This window comes from Accipiter gentilis, chromosome 22 (genome assembly GCF_929443795.1).
Source record: "Accipiter gentilis chromosome 22, bAccGen1.1, whole genome shotgun sequence".
In the NCBI taxonomy this organism is placed as follows: domain Eukaryota; kingdom Metazoa; phylum Chordata; class Aves; order Accipitriformes; family Accipitridae; genus Astur; species Astur gentilis.
Window position 1 is genome coordinate 26,779,926 of NC_064901.1, and position 22,628 is coordinate 26,802,553.

Here is a 22,628-nt window from a genome sequence, read left to right on the forward strand (position 1 = left end):
ATGAAAACATAATCATCATTGTCGATACTAGGAAAGCTTCAGGCTGTACAATGAGTAGTCTAACCCCAAAGGCTGAGTAAGAGGGACTGTGAAGCGAATCAGTTGGGATCAGTTCCATGCAATCCAGGTGAAGAAACAAACATGAAACAAAGCTGATGAATAATAGTTGGAGTCTGATTTTCACTGTTTGACTGAAATCAAATTGTTTAGTCATTTGGGATAAAAGCAGGTGAGAGACATTGTTGGTCAGCAGACAGACCCCAGCTTGGAGCTCAAAGGGCCTTATGTGTATTCCCTGCTCTGTCATTTACTCGCTGATAGAACCTGGATAAGCCAATTAATCTCTCTTTACCTCAGTTTGCAACTAACCTCCTTAATAAAGCAATTTTAGATTTACTGATAAAGAATCCTGTAAGAGCAAAGAACTATTAAATTGTTATTTTACTGTGTTCTTGCAGCTTTTACATTCAGCCTGCTCCTTGACAAGACACGGGAAGTCTGATTTAAGTTCTGTGGTTATTTAGATAAGAAATCAGTACAAAATCAGGCCTATGATTAACAAGTCCAACTAAATGACAGATTTTTAATTTTAATTATTTGCAGTATTCTACTCAATAATAATACCAGGTGTGATTTGAAATTATTTTTCACATGATATTGAATTATTTTTTTAAAACAATTTCTAAACTAAAAAACTATGCTTTTTATGTTTCCTCTGTTCCTCTGAGTTATATAGGAAAACCTCTAATAAATATTTTCAACATTTCAAACTTATTTGTACAATAAGTTCATTGTGGAAAAGCAAGTAATGATCAAAACTGAAAAAGAGAAAAAAAACCCATAAGAAATAGAATATCTATTGACTTCAACAAGGTCAATCTGCAAGAAAACAACAGAGAAAGGAACCGCAAGAATCATTTAAAAGCTCTGAAAGCCAGCCAGTTAAAACAAGGATAACATTAGTCTGGCAGATATACTAAAAAAGAAGAAGGATGCCTAGAATATGCCTCACAATGTAAGACATGTCAAAGGACAAATGACCCATGCAGACTTCCTAGTAACAAATAATGGCAGGAGAGGACTGCCCAAACAAAAGGCATATCAGTACTTATTCCAAACTCAGCTTCCCCACAATGCAGATGAACTCATTCCCAGTTTCTTTCACAAACCCTCTCCATTTTTTTTCAAATGTCTGGGAAAAGCAAGATGAAACCCAACCTTTTTGTAGAAGTTACTTGTACAAAGTAGCACAATATTAAACACTTAAATCTGGGATCATAGTTGTTAATTGCATATCGATTAAAATATTGTCCAATAATCCATTGAATTTGGCCTGCTAGAAATCGAACTGGAGAACTGAGGCCTCCAATGTAATGCATGATTTAATGACTCATACTAAATTCAGATTTCTCAGATTAAGACTATAGCTGTAACCTTTGTATGTAACTTTGCAGTTTTAAACATGGATAAAACACTATTTTTGAATATTTGTGATTTTCCCCAAAAAGCAGACTAAGGCATAGTATCAGATGCATTCTGAAGGTCTCCAGAATATGGAAGAGTTCTAAGTCCTGACAAATTACTGGGTGATCGATAATCAAATCAAAACCAAAAACTGAAGCTGTTTATTAGAATCAACGGTTAACAAAAAGCAGCTGACTCGCTTTGTGATATTACACTGAAACCCTGCTTTCTTTCCACAGTGGATTTTGAGTAACTTCTGCTAGCAGTTTTGTCTGGTTATTGTTATCCATAAGACCTTTCAAATGGTGTGATTTGAAGAGATCAGAAATGCTAGATATGAAAGAGAAAGTAAAGAAATAAGCTTGGAAGAAATTGTTCTCTGAAGAACAAATCATGGAAGAAGTCTGAAGAGCTTAATTCACAGGCAATAATGAAAGATGAAAGTTGCATATCCAGCTGTGTGTACAAGCTACTGCAGTTTCAGAGACGGGTTGATCTCAATGTGTTCCTCTCCATAAAAACCCAAGAAGTACCCAGCCATAAGTACGTTTTCAATAGAGTGATAACAACCATGGTGCTCTTAGGAGCATTGGGAAGCATACTACACACTGCTGAAAAAAATAAAACTCATAAAATGCACATTTCATTTTTACTTGCTGAAGACCTTGAAATTTTACTCTGGAAATATTAGGACAGACTTAGAGTGAAAAAAACCCCAAACTTAAGATTTTCATTGGCAGAAAGACTTGGCTTGGGATCTGAAGTAAGTAAGGTTCAAGCAAAAATCTACCTTTGGAAAGGATCACTTTGTAAAAAACATGTAATGATTAACACAACCTACTCAACCAAATCTCATCTAGAATCTATAGAAATCAATGGGAAAGCTCTTATGCTACCTTAAATCAGTGCAAGCTTCTGATGATGGAAGAAAACACTGTCACATCCACTACTTCGTTTTTCCCCTCATACCAGAAGGGCAGGGATCCCATAGCTTGTAACCAGAATGCCCAGCAGGCAACTTCTACTGGAATTGTTGGTGGCAAACTGTTTCCATTTTCTACACTCCGTGTCACTCTATTCAGCCATATACTACAGTTTCAAGAATCTTGAGACTGACACTGAAAATACTGACTAGCAAGAAACTTTCCTGAGATGCATGCACATTTTTTGTATCCCAAGCTAGGTGTTCAGTTAAATTTCTTTAATAATTCTTACAGTCTTAGTTTTGAATCTTTTATAATTGGTTTAGTAAAAAGGTATGTTTAATAACTAGAGTTTGCAATTAACACTAGTATGTACACAATGCTGTTGCTGTCACAAATATGGTGAGAATAATAATATGCTCTGGGTTTAATATATTTTTTCCTATTTTTTTAAATGTTTATTTAAATTTAACAATTCATGAGAGCCAGTGAAGATTCAGTTGCACGAGGGAAGAATGGGAAAGAGGAATTGGGAGCGTGGCCCCAATATTTTGTGAGTTCAAATACCGAATTAAATCCTATATATATTTAGGAAGTGGAGATATGTAAGGGCAATTCACTACTGTTTGCATGCAATCATCCTCAAATCGTGAAGCGTCATTGTCTCCCAAAAGTGCTGGAATCATTGTGAAGCCAGGGATTTTGCTCTGATGCTTGCTGATTCTTGTAATCTTCTATTTTAATGAAATATAGCTGGATTTTATGAAAAGATCCAGGATTAAATCAATGTTTGAATGGCAAATGATACAGTGAAAGACCTCAGTTCAGGTACTGTGAATTTAATGACATTGGAAAGCATCAAGAAGTCAGATTCACTCTGAGCAAGAGTGAATTCAAATAGCAAATTGGGTATAAGCCATCTTAATAAATAGAAAATCCTAGATAGGTAGTAATTTATTACTAACAAAGCACCACAAGATTTTTTTTCCCCAAGGAAATTACTTACATTCTTGAACTAAAATTTATTGAGTTGCCTGTCATGTACACTAGACAAAGCAAAAAACTGATCTGGTGTGACCCATTATTATCATGTGACAATGAGTATTAACAGTGAGCTATATACAGTATAAAAGATGGATTGAGACGAGTAAGCTTCTATCAGATCTGAAAAGGAAAGCAACCCAGTAAAGGACTCTGAAATCAGAAGTAAGAAGATCTCATCGTGTACTTGCAAAAAAATAAAAGTGGGACGTTCTTTAAACAAAGCAGAGATCTCTCTTAGGACCAGCAGAAGCAGCTGGCACAGCGTGGAAGCCCTTTTCCAGATGACCTGCTACCAGTCGTTGTGTATAGATCCCATTTGTCTTTCTTGAACAGTCTGAAAGCATCTTAGACACACCTTACTATATCAATTCATGAAATACTGCCAACTCAGTTAACTTTTAAAACTATTTGCTCTGACAGGATGGGAGATATTGAGATATCTCCCAATACAGCAGTCAATTCAAGATACCAAACCAGTAAGTTAAAGACGGACTTACATTAGGACTTCAACATGTTGCTATGACTATCATTGTGGATATATTTGTATCATGTCAGGTGTGGAAAAAAGGTGTTAATATGTTGCCTTGCAATTGCTGTGAGTCAACAGTAATGTGATTGTGACTGATGTCGATAAAGTGACATGACCTCAGTGCTATGAGTATGAGTAATAAAATCAGATAAGTATTTGACTGATACTGTTAATAAATTCAGTGCAGGTCTGTAAACAATGGGTTGTAAGGGTGTTTCAAAAATTAGGAAAAATACTTAGCTCTTACTCATAAAGGATATTTTCTCTCATGGATTGTCCAGCTGAAGTAAGGATTGCATAGCCAGGCTCAGTGATGGATTACCAAACAGTAACTGGAGAGTTTTGTGGTTTTAAGATAACAGCTTTGCAGAGAAAGCTCCGGTCCTCTATACTCTTGTTCACCTCTACACTAGTAGAAGAATGTTTGCAAGAGGACTTTTTTCTTATGAAGAATAATAATGCTTATTTCAACTGGAATAGCCCTGTATGTGAAATCATAGCTGCTTTCTGAAGTTCAGGAGAACAAGGCACTAACCTTGTTGATGAAACACCAGGCTGGGACTTAGGAGAAAATGTTCTATTTACAGCTATGCTGCTGGGTGACTTATTTTGCTTTCTCTCTGTTTCCCTACCTGTGAGATGGGGATAAAATCACTGACTTTCAAAGGGCTACAAAAACCCCTACTTATTATTGTCTGTCGGCATATTTGTCAGTTCACTTCTTTCTCACTAGCTGGGATCATCTTTACTCTGTTAAGTAACACTATCTAGACTTGAAATTTTAAGTTCTACAGTAATTTAAACACATCCAGCCTGATACCAACTGTGATGAATGTGTTGACGAAACACACCAGATAAGACAGTAACCCCTGCTAGACCAAATGTTGTAATATTTATGTGAACTCCATGTAACACAAGAAAAAGAAACACTACACAGAACAAAATTTCATCAGAGACAGCACCTGCTTCTGAAGTGATAAACTGAGAAAGCATAAGATATCAAATCTCTTTCAAGAAGTATTCAAGTTCTTTTATGGTAGTTGGAAGAATCCAGCAGGTGACAAGTGGAAGGAATACATCTTAGACATATGTTGATGTCAAAATGTTCCAATGTTTAAGGTGCTGTAGGATATATTGAGGAGACATCACTATATTTTGTTACTATGCTCACCTTGAACTTTGAAGATGAGGATGTGTATCAAGTAGATGTTATCAAAGAACACTCTTGTAGGTTATTAATGGATATAACCCTTGCTGGGCCCAAGACTTTCAATGCTTTGGCTATGCTATATTTTTTAAATGGGATTGTGACAACATAGAAGCAATTGAAGAAAATACTATTGCCTGTATTTTATTTTGAAGGGTAACCTAGTCAGATAGAGAGAATTTTTTGAACTTTTCTTCCTTTGCTCAGCAAAGGAAATTAATTAATGAAATCATTCATTTGCAAATGCAAAATTTTGGATAGCAATTCCACTGATTTTTAAGGGCACTGTTGCAACATTTTACCAGTCTTGCATTGTTCTGTATGTAATATTTTGTGTACTCTACACTAATTTATGATAGGGCTGGCCCCCACTGGCATGTGTGTAAATAATAGGAATTGTTAGGAAATATAAAAGAAGAAGAAAAAAGATCTCCAGCTCCAGAAAGAAACACAAACTACTTGTTATACAAACTACCTGCATAAAAATATACTCTCAGCAAAGCGTTAACAAAAAACAAATTTGGATTCAGTCATTGGTCTTAATAATGTCCAAGTCACAGGATATGCCTCCTCCTGGAAAAATGGACGATTGGGCTTTTCTCTAATCCACATGAACAGAAACAGAAAATGCTGTCTAGTACTTATGCCTAGAGATGCTCTGAAAAAACTGAGTAACTGTGCTGGTCTTACTCTTCCATGATGCTTTAAGATTTCCTCTGCTTCACTGTTTTAAAAGCCAGTTAATGCTGTGCGCTGTTCAGGGTGAACTTGAACTATATCACTACTAGATAATGCGTGAGACTTGGCAGGTCAAGGAGATGTTGAGACAATAAAGCAAAACTACTGCGATCTTTTCCCACGCAACAAGCAGCCAGGAAATACAGCCATAAGAAAAAGAATGAATAGGACTGATCTACTAGAAATGTCAGGAGACACAAAAATCATCATCCACACTCTGAGAAGAGCTCTGCAACATTTTACACCACAACAGCGAGCAAATCAGGGTTTTCTGAGGCAAGCCACAAAAGCAGGAAAGAAACTCCTCTCTAGGCAGTCACCATGGCAAGGTGTCTCACATGCTCAGAATATCTGCCTGTTACTGCTTTTAATACAAGAATTGTGAATTGGATAACTGCCTGTCTAAAACCTTAGCTGTGCCTATTCAGTGATGAACTGGAACCACCAAGTATCTATTCTCTGTAGGCTATAAAATGATTTTGTTACATTCTAGAAAAGAGAATTTTAAGAGTGTAGAGCTCAATATGAGATTTCAAGAAAAGTATTTTTATTTTCTGTCCAAGAAGAGTTTTTGCTCCTCCCAAGAACCCAAAGTCACTCTTGCTAGTGCAATGTAAGTGTGATATTTTGTTAATACCAATCTTCTGAAGTCACTGGGCGCTCCTGCCTTATTAACCTGATGTTGAACACAATGACAGTAAGTCAGTGCCAGCACTTTAGGCTCAAATCAAAAGAAAATCATAAAAAATATAAATAAGATAATTTTCTTGTCGTTTGAGTCTTCTCTGAGGCCTGTGTCTTGGAAGAAGAACTTGGTCTCTACATTTCGTTTTGCCTGAGAATGACTAAGCTGCTGAGCAGAAGTTTTGCTGGATCAAGTGGATATAACCTTCTACCACAGACACAGGCTGACAAGAGTCTATCAGATTTATTGGACTGCTTCAGCCAGGTGTCCCAGAGATGTGGAGTTTGATTAGTGGGGAAAACATTAAATAGGTGCAAGAAACAGAAAAAGTTGTTCAAAAGAAGACGTGGACATTTAGAAGATATACCTGGGTACCACCTGGATACATATAGCTGCTGCACAGTGACACTCAAACTTCTCTGGACTTGTACCATGCTAGCCACATGGCCTTCTGGCATCCTGACCAGGTGGCCCACCTTCAGGTTAGAGAACGTGGGTCTGTTCTTGGCTCCTCCTCTGACTTGCTGGGTCTTTTTATGTCTCTCGGCACTCGGCTTTCCCAGAGCATCAAGCCTTTCTGTACAAATACCTCCAAGATCTCAAGACAATAGCTAATAGTTATCGGCAGGAAGTATTGCTTCAAACAGGAAAGGAACTTGACTAAATTTAAGACATCGTTCTTCAGTTAATTATTAAATAAATTTTAAAGTTCTTGAACCTAAAGAAGTGTTAAGTTTGACAGTAGGACAAAAGATCTAAGTCAGTTCTCATTTGGCAAACAGCTTCAGACATCCCTAGTCATAAAAAGATCAGTCTTGAATAAGAACTTCTTAAGAAAACTATACTTCGCATTCACCGTGCTACCAAACTCAAAACAGCTGCCAGTCTTCAGTGCATGTATAGATAGCACACAAATAAACGGGATAAAACTGTCAGAGCAACAAAGAAAATTTTTATCTGATTTTTATAGCACTGCTACTGGAGAAACTGATTTGAACAGAATACATATTATTTCACTTCCATGTTCTAAACGTTCCTATATGTTGGATTTGTACATAAGCATTATATAGGAACAGAGAACAACACCCTACATTTATAAATATGAATACTTGTTAGCAAATGAGGCTTTTTTTTCTACACTTACATGTGTAAGTGAATGATGGAAAAGGAAAAGGAGATGTAAATTAACGGAGGACACCTAATCAAGCAGGAGGAGGAGGAATACAGAAGTGAGTGAAAGCAAAACATTAAGATGAGGTCAGGCCTCACCTTCAGTGTCTTCATTATTAATGAATCATGTTTCTTTATAACTGGCAAATACTACTTTCCCTTGAACCTGCCCAGTTAACTATTCCATATTCCCTGTGCAGAAGCTTCACCCAGAGCACCATGCTGGAGCTGGGAAGACCTGGCTTCCCCTGGCAGTACAGACGTACTGTGTCACCGTCTTAGAACCCTCATTCGCCAATAGGAATACTCCATCTTGCCTAGAAGATGTGCACCAGCCAATGGCAAAGAGCAGGTAAACGACTAATCACTGCCATCTCAACCACCCCTGTGGCACTGTTGAATTATTGCATTTCCGTGCCGTGGAAAGAGCAGCCGCCAGCTCGCTTAGTCTGTTTGGCGTGGGCCTGTGGGCTCTGCCTGCTCTCTGAAAACGGCTGCAGTCCTGCTGCTCTGGAGAGCGCGATACCGGTCCCTCGCTGATAAGCCTTCCCGGTGGCAGGGTATGTTCTCTCAGAGAGGCTGCCAACTCAAGGTTGGCGCTTGACTTTTAGACGCTGGCTTGTATAGCAGCTTGCTCACTACCTGGACAGAGCTCGCTCACATCTGCCCACAGGGTCCTGGGTGGCCACGGACCATACACCGAGCTCCAGCTAACCTTTCACTTCTGTATGGGAATGCTGCAAGAGACTATTCATTACATCTACCCACACATACCACACCACACCCTGCTTCTTTACAGACACCTATCCATTAACAAAAATAACAATAAAAAAGCCCCCTAGGGAAATATACTTCTGAGAACCTGTTTTGCTAACATGCTGCCGCTGTGAGACATATATAATCATCAAAAGCTACGTCGCAGCAGATTTTTTTACTATTACACGTTCCGTCAAAGGCAGTTTCTTATTTACGAAAGCAAGTATTTAGTAAAACACACATTAACTGTATAGTTGATGATTGCTGGCTAATGCCCTTTTTCTAGGCAGCTGTCAGCCTGTACCCTGGCAACCTCTTTTATAACCATCTCACATTGCTTTTGGAACAGTATCATTAGCAGAAACAGAGACGGAAGTTTTACCACAGCTGCTGCGTGTCTGAGGGTGTTTTTTTTCAAAGACACAACGCAGTCTCTTAGAGCTTCCAGCTACTAAGCCTAGCTCAGTCATCTATAGAAGGAAAGAAAAAAGCGAAGCAATCTATTTTTCAAACTGCAAATATAAGTAAAATTCAGGTTTTCTCTGTGATTTTTACTTTGAACTGGCATGGTTGCTTGAGCTTCCATGTTAGCAATTGCTAAAATTGTAGATTATTCTTCAACTCCTTTCTTTTTTCTTTTTTCTTTTTTTTCTGTTTCACAATGTGAGGGTTGAAGGTTTTTGTACTGAAATAAGTTGCTGAATTATATAATGCAGCCAGTGTTGTCACGCAGAGGAACTGGAAAGTCCCAAAGCCAGTGCGTACAAAAGAGAGTTCAATTATGTTCTTAATTGTAGGCACAGACTCCAAAAATGACTGCAGGTTTCGTTAGGCAGGAAACAGTCACGGAGGTTTGAACTTTAAATCTTAATTAGCTGAACTTTCAGTGTGACTGAAGAGGTTCTCCAAGGAAAACCCCTCTTTCTCGCAGTTGCCATTTCACATTACTGCCTGCAAACTCACCCCTATGACGAGCTGCTCCGCCGTCCCTTGGGTGGGGCCAGCTCCAGCAGCCGCGGCAAGGGAGGAAAATCACAGCCAGCTGCTACTGATATTACTGCTGATGCCACCGTAGGGATGCCTGTGATTTGCCAGGGAGGAAGCTGATAAACACCCAGGACTGACACAATCCCCTCTGCCACCAGTATTAGCAGCAGCCGTAATGGTCACTGATAATGACAGTGTCTGATGGCTTTGAGGTAATTATTACCTCCCTGGGAGCGAGAGACAACTGCATGTTAACAGCTGATGAACTTCTGGTCTAGTCTGGAAAATGACTAGCGGCTATGCCAAACTGGCTTCATGCCTACAGTTGTCAACAACCCATGGAGAACAGTCCAAGCCACCAGGTATATCCCTAAGAAACACTTCCAGGTAAAGGCGAAGAACAAAATAGACTGTAGATGTGGGTTTTACTTGGTAGCAACCATGATGCATGTATCAGAGACATGTTGCTGACCTCTGTCTTGCTCTTCTCACTTCGCTGGCCTTCAAGTGGAAGTTTGAACTTCTCTAGTCTAAGAATTCGATTTAGTACTGAAAAATGAAATTTGATAAAACATGCTTTCAGTTACCAGCTGATGCTAAAATATCGTGTGGTTTGAACACTGTGAATTGTTCCAGTACAATGTTGTATCGTTTTCAAAGTAGGCAAGATTACTGTGGTGGGTCATGTTTGTGTCATGATTACCCTCTCTGTGAAGTTACAGTTCACAGGTAACTATTTACATTTAGCCTTCGTCCTGAAAAAGCAATTTTAGAGGAGAGTTTGGCAGAACACTTTCCCTCACTCTCTTGCATAGGGTTCTCTTTTTTTTTAAAAAAAAAAAAAAGAAAGAAAGTTTTGTAAATAACAGAATACATGTCATACGAAGCTGAGAATTATAATTTTCTATCTTGACTGTATTTTTAAACACTTATCCATTAGCGCAGGAGCAGAAATGTGAAGCAAAAAGACCAGAAAGCTAATGGAGAAGCCTTCTTACAGCATCTCCAGAATTCTGAAAAACTTTTAAGTTCTTGGGCTGACTTATCACTCCTTATATGTAAGAAGCTCTACATCATTCTTTTCCCTGCTTCTCTACAATGTATTCCACTACCAGTCAACTACATTCAGAACTGAAATTATCCTTTTATCAAAGAAGAAACAGAGTTACCAGAGATCTTCTACTCCCTTTTCTTACCCAGTAGCACAATCACCAATACCCAAATTGTCCTTTAAAGATGTTCATCTAGTCTATCTAATCTCTCCTTAAAAACAATGTCTCTTAGCAACCTATTTTCAAACCAAATTACTGTTGCTGTCTAGCCACTCCCTCTGAATACCATCTCTTCTCTGGCAAGAACATTGCCATCCTGCATTGTTTGCCGTTTGCTTTTTAATTAACCCATATCCCACAGAGCTCACCAGAGCTCTTTCGTCTGCCATGTCAGCAATGCAGTTTTTACTTTTTTCTAATTTTTCACATATCTATAGGCTCCACTCCTATTATACATTAACTTGATTGCTGCTCCTACCTTTTTTTTTATTCCTCATTTATTTTCCCCTGTTCCTGACAGTTGCTATCCAAATTAGTGGAAATGTCTGCAGAGGTTTACACTAGATTCTTGCTTGGATACATTTCAGATTTCTTCTCTAACTTAAATTCTTCAAGACTTAATGCTGCCTGTATAACTAATTTTAGTTGCTTCCCCATCAATGTTCCTTGCCATACAACCAAACATCCCTTGGAGATCTACATCTTTCTGCACTATATTTTCCTGCTCTCTTCCATAATTTTTTTCATTTGAAATGGCAGTTGTCCTTCAATGAAAGCTTTTTTTTTTTACCCCTTCATGAAATTCTTGAGAACCCATCTTTTCTACAAGTATTTTACCAGTAATGAGCTCATGATTCTCTGCTGTTTATACGTGTCTATCAGCAGCTCAGAACATCTCATCCTGCTAGCACATTCTTGCTACAGTAGAACTTCATGCACGTTTAGGTGCTAGATGAATAAATGCAATATTACTACTGTCCTCGAGTCCTGGCCTATAAAAGTCAATGGGAACTGTTCTGGAAAGAAAGACACTCTAGATATGGGGGAACATTTCATTTAACCTTGGCTAGAGCTACCAGTCCTTTTTAAAAGCACTTAGTTTAAAAAGTTCTTCCTCAATTGTATGATGCTATCTTTCCTCATTAAGCCTTTCTCTGACTTCTGTTTTCAAGGTAATGGTGCTGCATTGTGGTGAACTGAAGAATCAACAAACATTTCTCCAAAGACTGCAAGACGGACCTCTGCCATGATTTGTTGGCTCTGTGTGTGAGAGTATTTCAGGGGCAGGTATATAACCTTTCCATTAAACGATGATGGAAGTTCACTTGAACTTTAATAAAGTCTAGTTACTTTGCAGCTTTAGGAAAACAGCCAAGACACACACTGTAAGGACTAAGTGAAAATAAACTAGCACAAAGAGCTTCTTCAAACTTCCTTATTTACAAATTTACATGACATATAAGCCAAGAGGCAGGCTGGTCCCTTCCTTTGTGACTGACTGGTAGCCACAGTAGCCCTGAGACTCTGGCAACCTCTCCAATGCTAATAACTAAACTAGACTCACTCTCCCTCTTTTCATTTCATCTTTACTGCTACTTGTATTCCAGCTTCCTCCAGTCTGGGGGTCAAAATTCTAGGATTCGCTTTGTGTTAATCAAGGAAAACTTTGAGAGAAATATTTTTAGAAATACATAATGCTCACAGGAGAATATCTCCCCCAGAATCATCATTAACCAAGATGTCAGCATCTATAACCTCATGCATTCAGACCCCTTAGACAACAAAATTCACATCAATACCACGCGTACACCTTGCTCATGTGTCAGTATGATCACAAACGCACGGAGCTCAGGATGAGTAAGTTTTTCAGCTGTTCTCTATATCTCATTTTTCCTTTAGTAATCACATTAACAGTAATCCCAAGTCCTTTCTAATTCTGTGAAATTCTGTACTAAAAGAATCAAAATTCCAACTCAGGAGCAGATCTGAATTTTGTCTTCAAGCAAGGTGTTTCCCAACAGCAATGGCCACTACTCTCTGATACACAGCAAAGCCACTAGTTTAAAAAACAAAATAAAACCACCAACAACTGCTGTTTTGAAGTCATTACTGACTACAAAGTTATACTGGAATGTACCGCATACCAACTAAAATATATTGTAGCTACAGTCTAATACCTTGCTAAGCCATTAAAGAATCTTCCCTGTGGGGCATATGTGAAGTTTGACATACTTTTTGTAACTATGCTGAAGACTAGAAGATAGGGTTTTCTGCTATGTCTCACTGTAAAAAGTGCGTTGCTCCCAGAGTCAGTGCAGACCCTGCTTCTTTAGGATGCTTCTGGCAGCTCATAAAAGGAGAAATCAGTTGAGCAGGTGGTAACCAAATAATTAGAATGCTTATACAGCAAATAGACTCAGACCAAGCCAAGGTTTTAAACGCATCTCAGACATACTTTATTTGCTTGCAGTACCCTTGCCCTTTCTCTAAGGGCTTTATCCATATACCTGATTTTAGCAACAGCATTTTGGTACAATTGGCAGACAATTTCAGAAAGAAAAGCGATGAGGGTGCTTCAGCTATCTCAGATGCGCTGGGAACTGTTCACTCCGACACACCCATCCACAGCCCGGCAGCGCTGCAACCATTGCAGAAGTATCTACTGCGGCTCAGACTAATGAAATACGAATTTACTGTACACACACACACAGCCCTTGGGTGACAATGGCTGTGGAAAATGTATTTCGTTAGACTCCTGGAACCGATGAGTAGCAAAATAATGTAGAAGCGTAATTGGTATCCCTAACCACAAAATGCCTCGAGGCAGCTGCTGTCACAGGGAGAGTCTGTTAAAAGCATGGCCATTTCCCTCAAACACAGTTGAGCCTGCACCATGTGAAGTTTCAAAAGCGTTTTGTCATTTTTGGACACAAAATGTTTATTTTTTTCTCTGTATTAACGTTTCATTTTAAATACAAATATTTGAAGCAGATAAGCAAGCTACAGAAAGTTAATTGAGAAACAACTGAATTTTGTGGTCACTTCGAACCCCCTTTGTTCCAAAATCTTGTCAGTGAATCCCAAAGAAACCTTAGGAAGTCAGAAACAAGCATGCTTGGCATAAAAGCTTTCCAAATTTCAGTCACAGATTGCTGCACTTTTGCTTCTGTTCAGCAATGCTGTGTCCAAATGCAGTATGTATTAGCTGTTAGTTCAGCCCATGTAAAACCAAGAAAGCAGTTGTTGTATGCTGGGGGGGGAGGTGTGTGTCCCTCTCCATCCCCCTCACTCCCCCCTCTTTTCTCTGCTGTCTGAAACGGGGCTGGGAGAGCAAATTAAGTATGTAACAGCAGCCACATTGTCGAACTGAGCTTTACCAGAACTATTCGAAATTCCCTAATGTACTTCTGTTCTCAGTTTAAACTTAAATTTAATGACCTACAATTCACTTTTTACAGATCTGGAATTGCCCTTTAGAAGCAATACACAGCTTTCCGCGATTGTACAGAGCAGCACAAGTGAGGTTACAGTTCTAAAGCATCTCTGATAACTCTTACAAATAATAAAACTTTATATAGGTGCAAGAAAGCTGTTAGCTATCTAGCAGAGAAGAGCTCTTGCTGTCTCAAGCATAAACTTATTAGCAACCGTGTTTTCATTCATAAAAAACTTACGTGTTTCTGTTAGACAAAGCTTCAGCAAACATAATCCAAAAGTTGCCCATAAGGAGAAGCTGGCCATTGTTTTCTCGGAACTGTTTTGCAAAAACCAGAGATCCCTGCAAACCGTGGAAAGAAGAAAAGCCCCGACGCTTGTTAAGTCTGCAGTCAATGAGTCTGAAGTTCGCTGCACTTTTTATTCTGATTCAAAGGAACTGAAGTAATGACATAACTGGGAGGGGAGCTCCATCAAAAGTCACACCCATATTGCAACAAAAGTTACCCAGCAGTGGAAGAAGGAGGGGTGGGAGGAGAGTTACTACTGACTAAGCAGCCACACTCGAGTTTTAAAGAGGCACTCAACCTCCTCTTCTTACACAACTACAGTCAAAAGTTATACTTATTGCGCTTGCAGGAAAATTTGTGTAACCTCTCGTGAGTTAGCTCAGAAAGGCAGTTTGTTATAAGCTTCCCCTCCTGCGCTTTAAAATCTTCTCATTGCAAACCAGGTGAACGTAAAGCACTGGAGTTTCTGAACTCCAACAAAGCATCTACGACTGCCTGGAGGTTTCCCCAAAATATTTTGCTTATTTTGTCCCATCTCACCACTTTCTCTTTTTGCAGTCCAATTTAGAGCAAGCAAAATGCCTGCTCTGGAATGAACCTTTCTAAAATGTTTCTCTTCGTCCCTGGAGGACAACCTCATGCAGAAGGTAAGTTGAGGTGGTTTAGTCTCCCACAGCCCATTCTACCCTTGGCTTCTCTGCACGGGCTGCTCCAACAAAAGTGGTAACTAATGCCAGTGCTAGCAGTGATACTGGGGACTAAGGCTGATATTTTGTTGTACTGATGGTATGAGGTGTGGAAGGAACTATTCCTCCTGCTCCCAATTTGCAAAGTAGAGAAACAGGATGAGGATGTCTTTGACATTCAGACAAGGTCTCGGTTCCCGAGGGACACATGTTCATTGCAGCGTGGGGGTTTGTGTGACTCTAGATGCCACATGAAATCGCTGTTGAAAACCTCAGAGCCTCTGTAGACAAGCGAAAGGCACGTCTGTCATGTCCCTTAGCGATTTCTCAGGGTGTCTCCATACAGTGGCCTCTCTTCAGAGCTACAGAATGGTGACAGTGGTTTGCATGCAGTGGAATGATCAGGGACCACCAAAGCCAGTAGGCCCCACCTTTAATAATCAACATGTGGCAATGACTGACAGGCCTAATGCCCTGATTTCAGTTTCACTTGGCAAATTTGAAATGAATAATCCTATATCAGATTACCGTTTTGTCAATCCTCCCACTTGAAGGAACTTTCTCATTAATTTTTAATCTCTGTTAACACAAACAATGGAAAAATACAGACAGGTCTTTCCAGCCACAGGCACAAGAACGTTACACAAAGAGGTTTTCAGGACTTTGCCTTTTCTTTGACTTTTGACTTAGAGATGGCTGGCTATCTTTTCCTCAATCAGCCAGACTTTTAGCAACAGGTTCCAACAGGCTTTTCCTACAGGTCTAAAATATCTGATGGGACAAGGTTAAAGTGAAAATCTTTCCTTAAAACACAGAGGATCTTTTTATTAAGGAGCTAGCAACTTTGAAGTTACAGATAAAACACATTTTATTTAGTGAATACGTTATTTATTTTTTTTTTTAACCAAATCGTTTTAAAAGCAAGGAAAAACCAATCTCCTATACACCTTACTGTTTATAGTAGCGAAAAAGAAATAGTTCTGTGAATTTCTGTAAGTTTATAGCTATAGACGTTCTGGCATCAAAATATATGAATGAAGTTTAGTGCGATTTAAAATGCTGGTGCACAGTTAATCTATGTTGTAAGCTTACTTGATTGTTGTTTGAACTCCCCTGGTGTCGTTTCAGCTTAATTCTGACAAAGGAAATCCACGAACCTGAGTCGCTTCAACTTTGGGACGCGACACCTTACTAAGCATATCTTTTTATTCAATAGTTAAATGACTTTTAAAATTCACCCCATAGATGGAACAAAAGAATGGAATATTTAATCAAAATTTAGCTATCTTTGAGTCTTATTTTTTTGACGAACATAAAATACCTCTCTGTTATTGTCCTGTATTCATAATTATATGGAATAAAAAAAATGAAAACGAGTTTCCTTTGGCACAGGTAAATGGAGAACAATGGTCATTTCAGGGACGTGGGCAAGTGTTACAGAGGCAAAAGTCATATTTTACCAGAAGTGGAAATTCCTAGTCTCTTCATGGTCAGAAGTTTCTAATTCTAGCCCTTCCAACATCAGATTATGAAGACGTTGTTTTCTCAATACTGAATATTTTTTTGATATGTATCTTAGGCTTCTCAGTACTTCTGTGTGTGTTTGGCAGGGGTGGGTGGTATTGCACTTCGGAAAGTCTCTGTCTTGCTTGTTGCCCTATAAAATTGGGCTAAGATTAGGCATATTTAGACCAGGTGCATGGATGCACTAGTACCTAATGCAAAAGGAAAAGACAGATGTATACAAGAAAAATAACTCATCACAGTACGTCATTTCATGTGATAAACCACAGAAGTACTTAATGAACTGTATGTATGTAACATGTAAGTTTGTCCATTTCACATGCCATCTGCCTGCTTACATGCCAGCCTAGGACAGACACTTGCATTCCAATGCACTGAGCACTTCAAAGAGCTGCCATTAACAAAAAAATAAAAAAGCTGACACAAAAACATTTCCTTCTTTCCCACCCAAACATGGAATTTCTCCCCTAAAATATGTTGGCCTGAGGAAGAGTGCAGCCCAAATTTAGCCTAGGTGCAGGACCTGATGCTACCTAGAAAATTTAGTCAAAGGAGATGTACAGCTCTGGGAAAAGTTTTTTTGGTTTGGGGGGTTTCTTTGTGAGAAATACAGAACTTTTCTTTAGCTTGGGATAATCTTAATATATAGGAACAGAAAAATCCTAAAGCAAATCTTCAGCTGAGGAAATGCAGCAGTGCATCACTTTAAGTTGAGCCTATCAGTTTTATGGATTTGTTCCCATGACATTATTGTTAACAACACAAATGACATAGTTAAATGTTTGAGGTTTTGGAATTTTCTTGCTCCCTTGGCAACAAGCAGTTAAATTACTGGCACTAAAAATTTGTAAACTAATAAATGGTACCAAATTAATTAAGTTTTCAAAAGAGAAGGAAACAATACAACTAAAAAGGATAAACCCCCAGTATTTTAAAGTGTTTTTCTGTGAAGCCTTTGACACAGTGGATACTGAATCTATGATAGTGCAATTAGCACAGGAACACCAAAATAACTCATTCATGATTTTATCACATATGTGAACTGTAGCCAGCACCAGTTAATTTTGATAAAAATCCTATTAGGGAGCATGTGTTGGAGCCCTAGAAAAGGAAGAGGCATGGCTTACAGCGATATAAAGAGTTGTTTTTGCGGGAATCCCTGTAGAGGATGAAATTCTGGCCTAGCTGAAGTCAAAGGCCAAAATTCCACTGAATTCAGTGGGGCGACTTCTCCCTATAATGTATATTTATTTGGATTTTATTATGTGGACAGACCAGAAAGTGAACATACCTGAACTTATGGTGAAAAAAATGACACTAATGGATATTGGTTTCACTATCAAATAGAGACAATTGGAAGGTAGGAAGAATGGAATTTTGTTTCTGTCAAAATAGCTGGCATTTCTATTGTAAAAACCAGAAACTTTGAAAAAGGAAGCTCCCAATTTGAAGAACTTTTTTTTTTCCCTATTATTAGCAGAAAGACTTTTATTTTAATTAAACAAAAATCCTTTTCTGAATGTATTTTGGTGGAAATGTCAAGCTTGTTAGGGGGAGTTGAAGAACATAGTCTTGGTGAATATAAAAAGCACAAATCTCATTAGGTAATTCTGGTCATGGCAGCGTACATTCTGCATAGACTACAGCTGGTCTGTGAGACTGGCTGTAAATCAGTTTCGAGAGAGGATTTTATACCCATTTAACTGTAATCCCAATAAGATATGGTATTTTTAATAAGATTTCCTCCTGTGTCCCTAGATTGCAATCTTGCTTCCTGCATTTCAGACCCGATTTAATTTCCATGATCAACCCTGAAACCAGGTTTTGTAAATGGAAATGGTTGTAAATACTTCAGTGCAGCAAATCCTGTACTGCACACTTTTCTTGGGCTCTGAGTGCTGATGGGAAGGCGTAAGAAGAGCCTGTGCTGGTTTAAGCCAGAAAAGCTACTCTTTTGGCTGGAGGGCAAAGCACTCCCTTGGGAAGTTGGGCACCCGGTTCTACTCCCATCAACCTTTTGTTCCTAGATGTAATTTACAGCCTGTGTCCTGCCGAGAGTTAGGAAGATGAACAATGGCTCCTAGTTGTTTACTTCTGAAAAAGGCAGCAACCCAGATTGGCACCTACCACAGGGATTCATCAGCCTGTTTTACTGGTTTGCCCCAGATCCCTAAACAACTCGCTAATCCAACACAGGCAAAAATCTTAATAGCCAGAATCGCTCAAGTAGGCCGGTAAGAAACTCCTTGCAGCGAGGTTTCTCCTGCAGCAGAGCAGGTGGCCCCACCAGTTTTCCTGTTCCTCGTCCTGTCCCAAAGCCCTCAGTCCCCAGCTGACCCCCACGGCTCCCGGCAGAGCACGGGCAGGAGATCACAGCATCGGTCTCCGGTCACAACTTTCGCACCACTAGACCCAGTTAGTTACTCCGTCACCGTTGGAGATGGGGCAGGAAACCTGCATGCAGCAGCTGCTGACAGATGTCCAAGCATGCAGCACGGATGTGCTGAATGCATTAGGGACTAATTGAGCCATGGGCAGCTGTGGAGAGGGCTGGGGGGACTACAGGGGGAACCGAGGGAAGAAAGGGAGACGTGTTTTCTCTGTGGGTGGTTTCTGCCTCTGCCCCTCCCTCCCCCTGGATGGCCCTCCCAACACACACCACCCAACAAGAACCTGGAAACCAATACATCAGAGCATGAGCTGCTATCTTTGCGCTAAGCGTGCTGTACTCCCACTTTCCTTTCCTTCATTTGCAGTTGGATGATAGGTAAATTAAGCTTATATTGGGCCACCTCTTCCTCATCTCCCTCACTCTCCTCCCCACTGTCCTTCCCTTCTCTTCCTTCCGATTTTGCTTCTTGACTTCTCTCTCTTGTTTCCACTCATTTCTCCTGTTTCTTAGCCCCCATCCTTTCTCATCCACTCTCCCTTCTATGCAGCATGTTGGAATAAGTAAATCAAACATGTAAAGCTCCAGAAGAGCAGGTGAGCTTTACAAAATGCAAACATACACGAACTCAGGAAAGACTTGATATTTGCATAAGCAAACTGCTAACTGTAGCTACAGATAAATCCTTAGGGGTTCTTATGCCTAATATGGACCTGACCAGAGCCGTTCAAAGTCAAGGGAAGTTTTCTGCTGATTTTGAGGAATTTTGAGTCAAGCCAGCTGTGAACAGTGTTTGGTTTAGTCCTAGTATCTATATTATGATAATTCTGCATACTTTGTTACTTTTTTTCCCTGTATATATATATAATCTGAGAGGCTAGAGGGATTACATTGGATTTATAGCCACTGATAAAATATTTTCCTATCTAAAGAAAGTAAAAATCAAATTTTAGTTGGATTCATTCATGGAACAATTTCTGTTCACACCGTGTCTGTTTGTGCCAGTCTTGCCATAGCCACATATAACATAGCCACATTTAGGCTATGCCTAAACATAGCAGTGTGGGAATGAATACTTAAGCCTGTCTTTTCCAGTTATGAAGAACGCTAAATCCAGACCTGGTCTGTGTATAAACAGAAACTTACTGCATTTCAGCAGTCTCCCTGTTAGTCAGTTGATGACCCCTATGAAAGGTGGAAGGGAAGGAAAAGTATCCTAATTTTAGACCATAATAGGCATGTTTGTTTTCAGAGACAAAGATAATAGCTGGTTCTAGTCAGGCTCTAGGAGGAAAGGTGCAGGTGTGTGCACATCATACGATGCACAGGGGGAGGAGGCTGACAGGCATAGCAGTGCTAGGTTTTGGACTGCCAAACTTGCTAGGTAACCTACACACCAAGCAGCCTGCCCCACTTATAGGGCTTTAGGTAATGCATTGCTACGGCAGTAGCATCTTCTTCCTCAAACTGGCAGTCCTTTTGCCTTGCTGGATGTGCAGACATCAGCAGCAACTATCATTTCCCCCTTCCCCCCCAAAAAAATTTTTTTAAACCCTACGAGTTCTGCAGGTTGAACATAGCCAGGAATCAATGAACTTGGCTCCTCCTGGTGCAGATTGTTTACTAAGATTTGGTCCTTTCTGCCTGGGCATACCCAAAGCCAGGATAGCTGTCTCCCAGAGCCCAACTGGAAAACAGGGAGCCCGAGGAGGCGCTTCAGGTCCAAATGGCATTAAGTGCCCCTCCACAGATGGAGGATGCACAAGGCAGGAACCCTCCCCAGTTTGCCCCTTGAAGCTCACTCGGAGTGTGTAGAGGTGGCAGTTAGGAAAGCGCTTTTCATTTCTCACGTCTACATAATTTATGTGGGAATTGTCAAGGAAAATAAATTACATCTGAAGGAAATTGCTTTCTCTATATAAGTAAGCAAAAGAAGGTAATTCTGGGTGACTCTGCAGGCAGGAGTTTTGTGTGAGGCTGGGACAGAGGCACAGAAAATAGATTTCATAAAATTAGTGGTACAGAAACTCTGGTTTTGCACATTCCCCTGTTTCTGAATTTCTAGTAGAGAAATAGGTAAGGGAGGAGCTGAACGCTATTACAACACAGTGAGTTTATCTTAGAACTGGGAATTGTCACACTAGACCACACACCTATTGCCTACTTAACAACTTGGCTTAAGTAACAATGAAAGCCAATATTTTAGAAATGAAAATTAAACACCCATTTGGGATATTATTACATAGTTGGTAATAGTTCCATTATGTATTGAAGTTCATATCTTTCATTACACACCCACAATAACACAGCTGTGTTTGAGAATGTATGTTTTTTACTGACCAAAAGCTGATATTACTTGTGGTTTATTTGCTTTGTCTTTTCTTTAGTAATATTGAGTGACAATATCTTACTGAAGTCAAGAAGAAAATATTACCTTGAATTATGATTTTGAAAATGTGCTTGCATTCAGTTGCAGTTCTTTTGGGTTGCCTTTTGAGGGATCTTTGAGGTGAGAGGATCTACCAGCAAGAGATATTAGCCAGACAGAAATTATATACAGAAAAAAAGAAATTCAATGTTTTATGCAATTGTAAATTACAATGTTTGCACTATGCTGGGGATTTATATAAATACACAAATCATCGAATGACACACTATCACAAGATCATCATTGCTAACCAACCCCATATCATTTTTTGGTTCCTGCATACTACTTTTTCAATCATTTGTGATTCATTGGTAAAGAAAACATTTGTTCAGGAATTTACCAGATTCTTCTGAATAATGCATGTCTAAAATATTTGCAATTTGTTCACAAAGTTTTAAGTTGCAGAAATGTACAATTGGCAATAAATGAAGTATTATGAGTTATTTGTTCCCCTCTAAAACATTACTTATATATGCTAAACATTTTATTGAAGTGTTGGAAGGATTAAGCAGGTCATGTCTGAACAGCATTTTGAACAAGTCAGATCTGGAAAGCTATTAAGACTCCTTGAGATGTTGAAGTTTCAGCCAACTTGCACTGAATTCACGAGAAATGATCTATGTCTGAGTCATCTGAGATTTCAAAGGTAAGGTATGAGGGCAAATTCAGTGATACACAATTGGATATGAGAACTAATAAGAGAGTCTGCAGTTTATCTGCTGTCCATTGTACCTGGCAGTCCCATCAGGAAAAAGTCCCTCTTCCTATCTTTTGCAAGATACATTAAGATAAAGATGTTTATATACATAAAGCTTTAGCTGGGATTCATACTCCACTCAGTTTGCTTTCTATAACCAACCCTTCTTTAATTGTTACAAGAATTTAATGAAAAGTTTCCCTAGGGTAATGGGTAGGAGAGGCAGAAATAATAGAAGGATGAAAAAAATGTCCAATTAGTCTGATAGATCTGGTACTATAATAAACTCTGCTCACCACTATTCAGCAAGCAGGAACTGCTATCCAGTACCACAAAGAGAGTATCGCACTAAACATTTTTTTGAGTCTTGGGACAAAACAGAATCTGTTGCGTGCACTCCTGCAAAGCATCTTTCCCTTTTACAGGAAGAAAGTCACTGTTTGGTATTAGCTAGCCCAGGAAGCACAGATCTACATCAACTCTTACAAATGTATTGCTCCCTGAGTGATGAATTATACAAGGCATATCTCAAGGGGCATAGATGTGAGATAGACAGGCTATGAATGTTCAACAGTCTAGTTCAAATAAAGATACAAGGATACTAAAGCTTATCTCAACTATTTA

The 22,628-nt window shown here is 39.3% G+C and overlaps 1 protein-coding gene across 4 annotated transcripts in view; it reads right to left on the bottom strand.

The window, feature by feature from the left end:
* Nucleotides 1–14,435, bottom strand: part of CD44 (CD44 molecule (Indian blood group)) — a 64,052-nt gene extending 49,617 nt beyond the window's left edge. Inside the window, exon 1 of one of the 4 annotated variants that reach the window (XM_049825397.1) lies at nt 14,230–14,433. In XM_049825397.1, coding sequence (XP_049681354.1) covers nt 14,230–14,296 — 67 coding nt within the window. In that variant the 5' untranslated portion in view covers nt 14,297–14,433. Of the gene's footprint in view, nt 1–14,229 lie in introns of all 4 variants that reach the window. The other 3 variants (XM_049825398.1, XM_049825399.1, XM_049825401.1) reach the window with 3 other exon arrangements.
* Nucleotides 14,436–22,628: the final 8,193 nt, after the last annotated feature.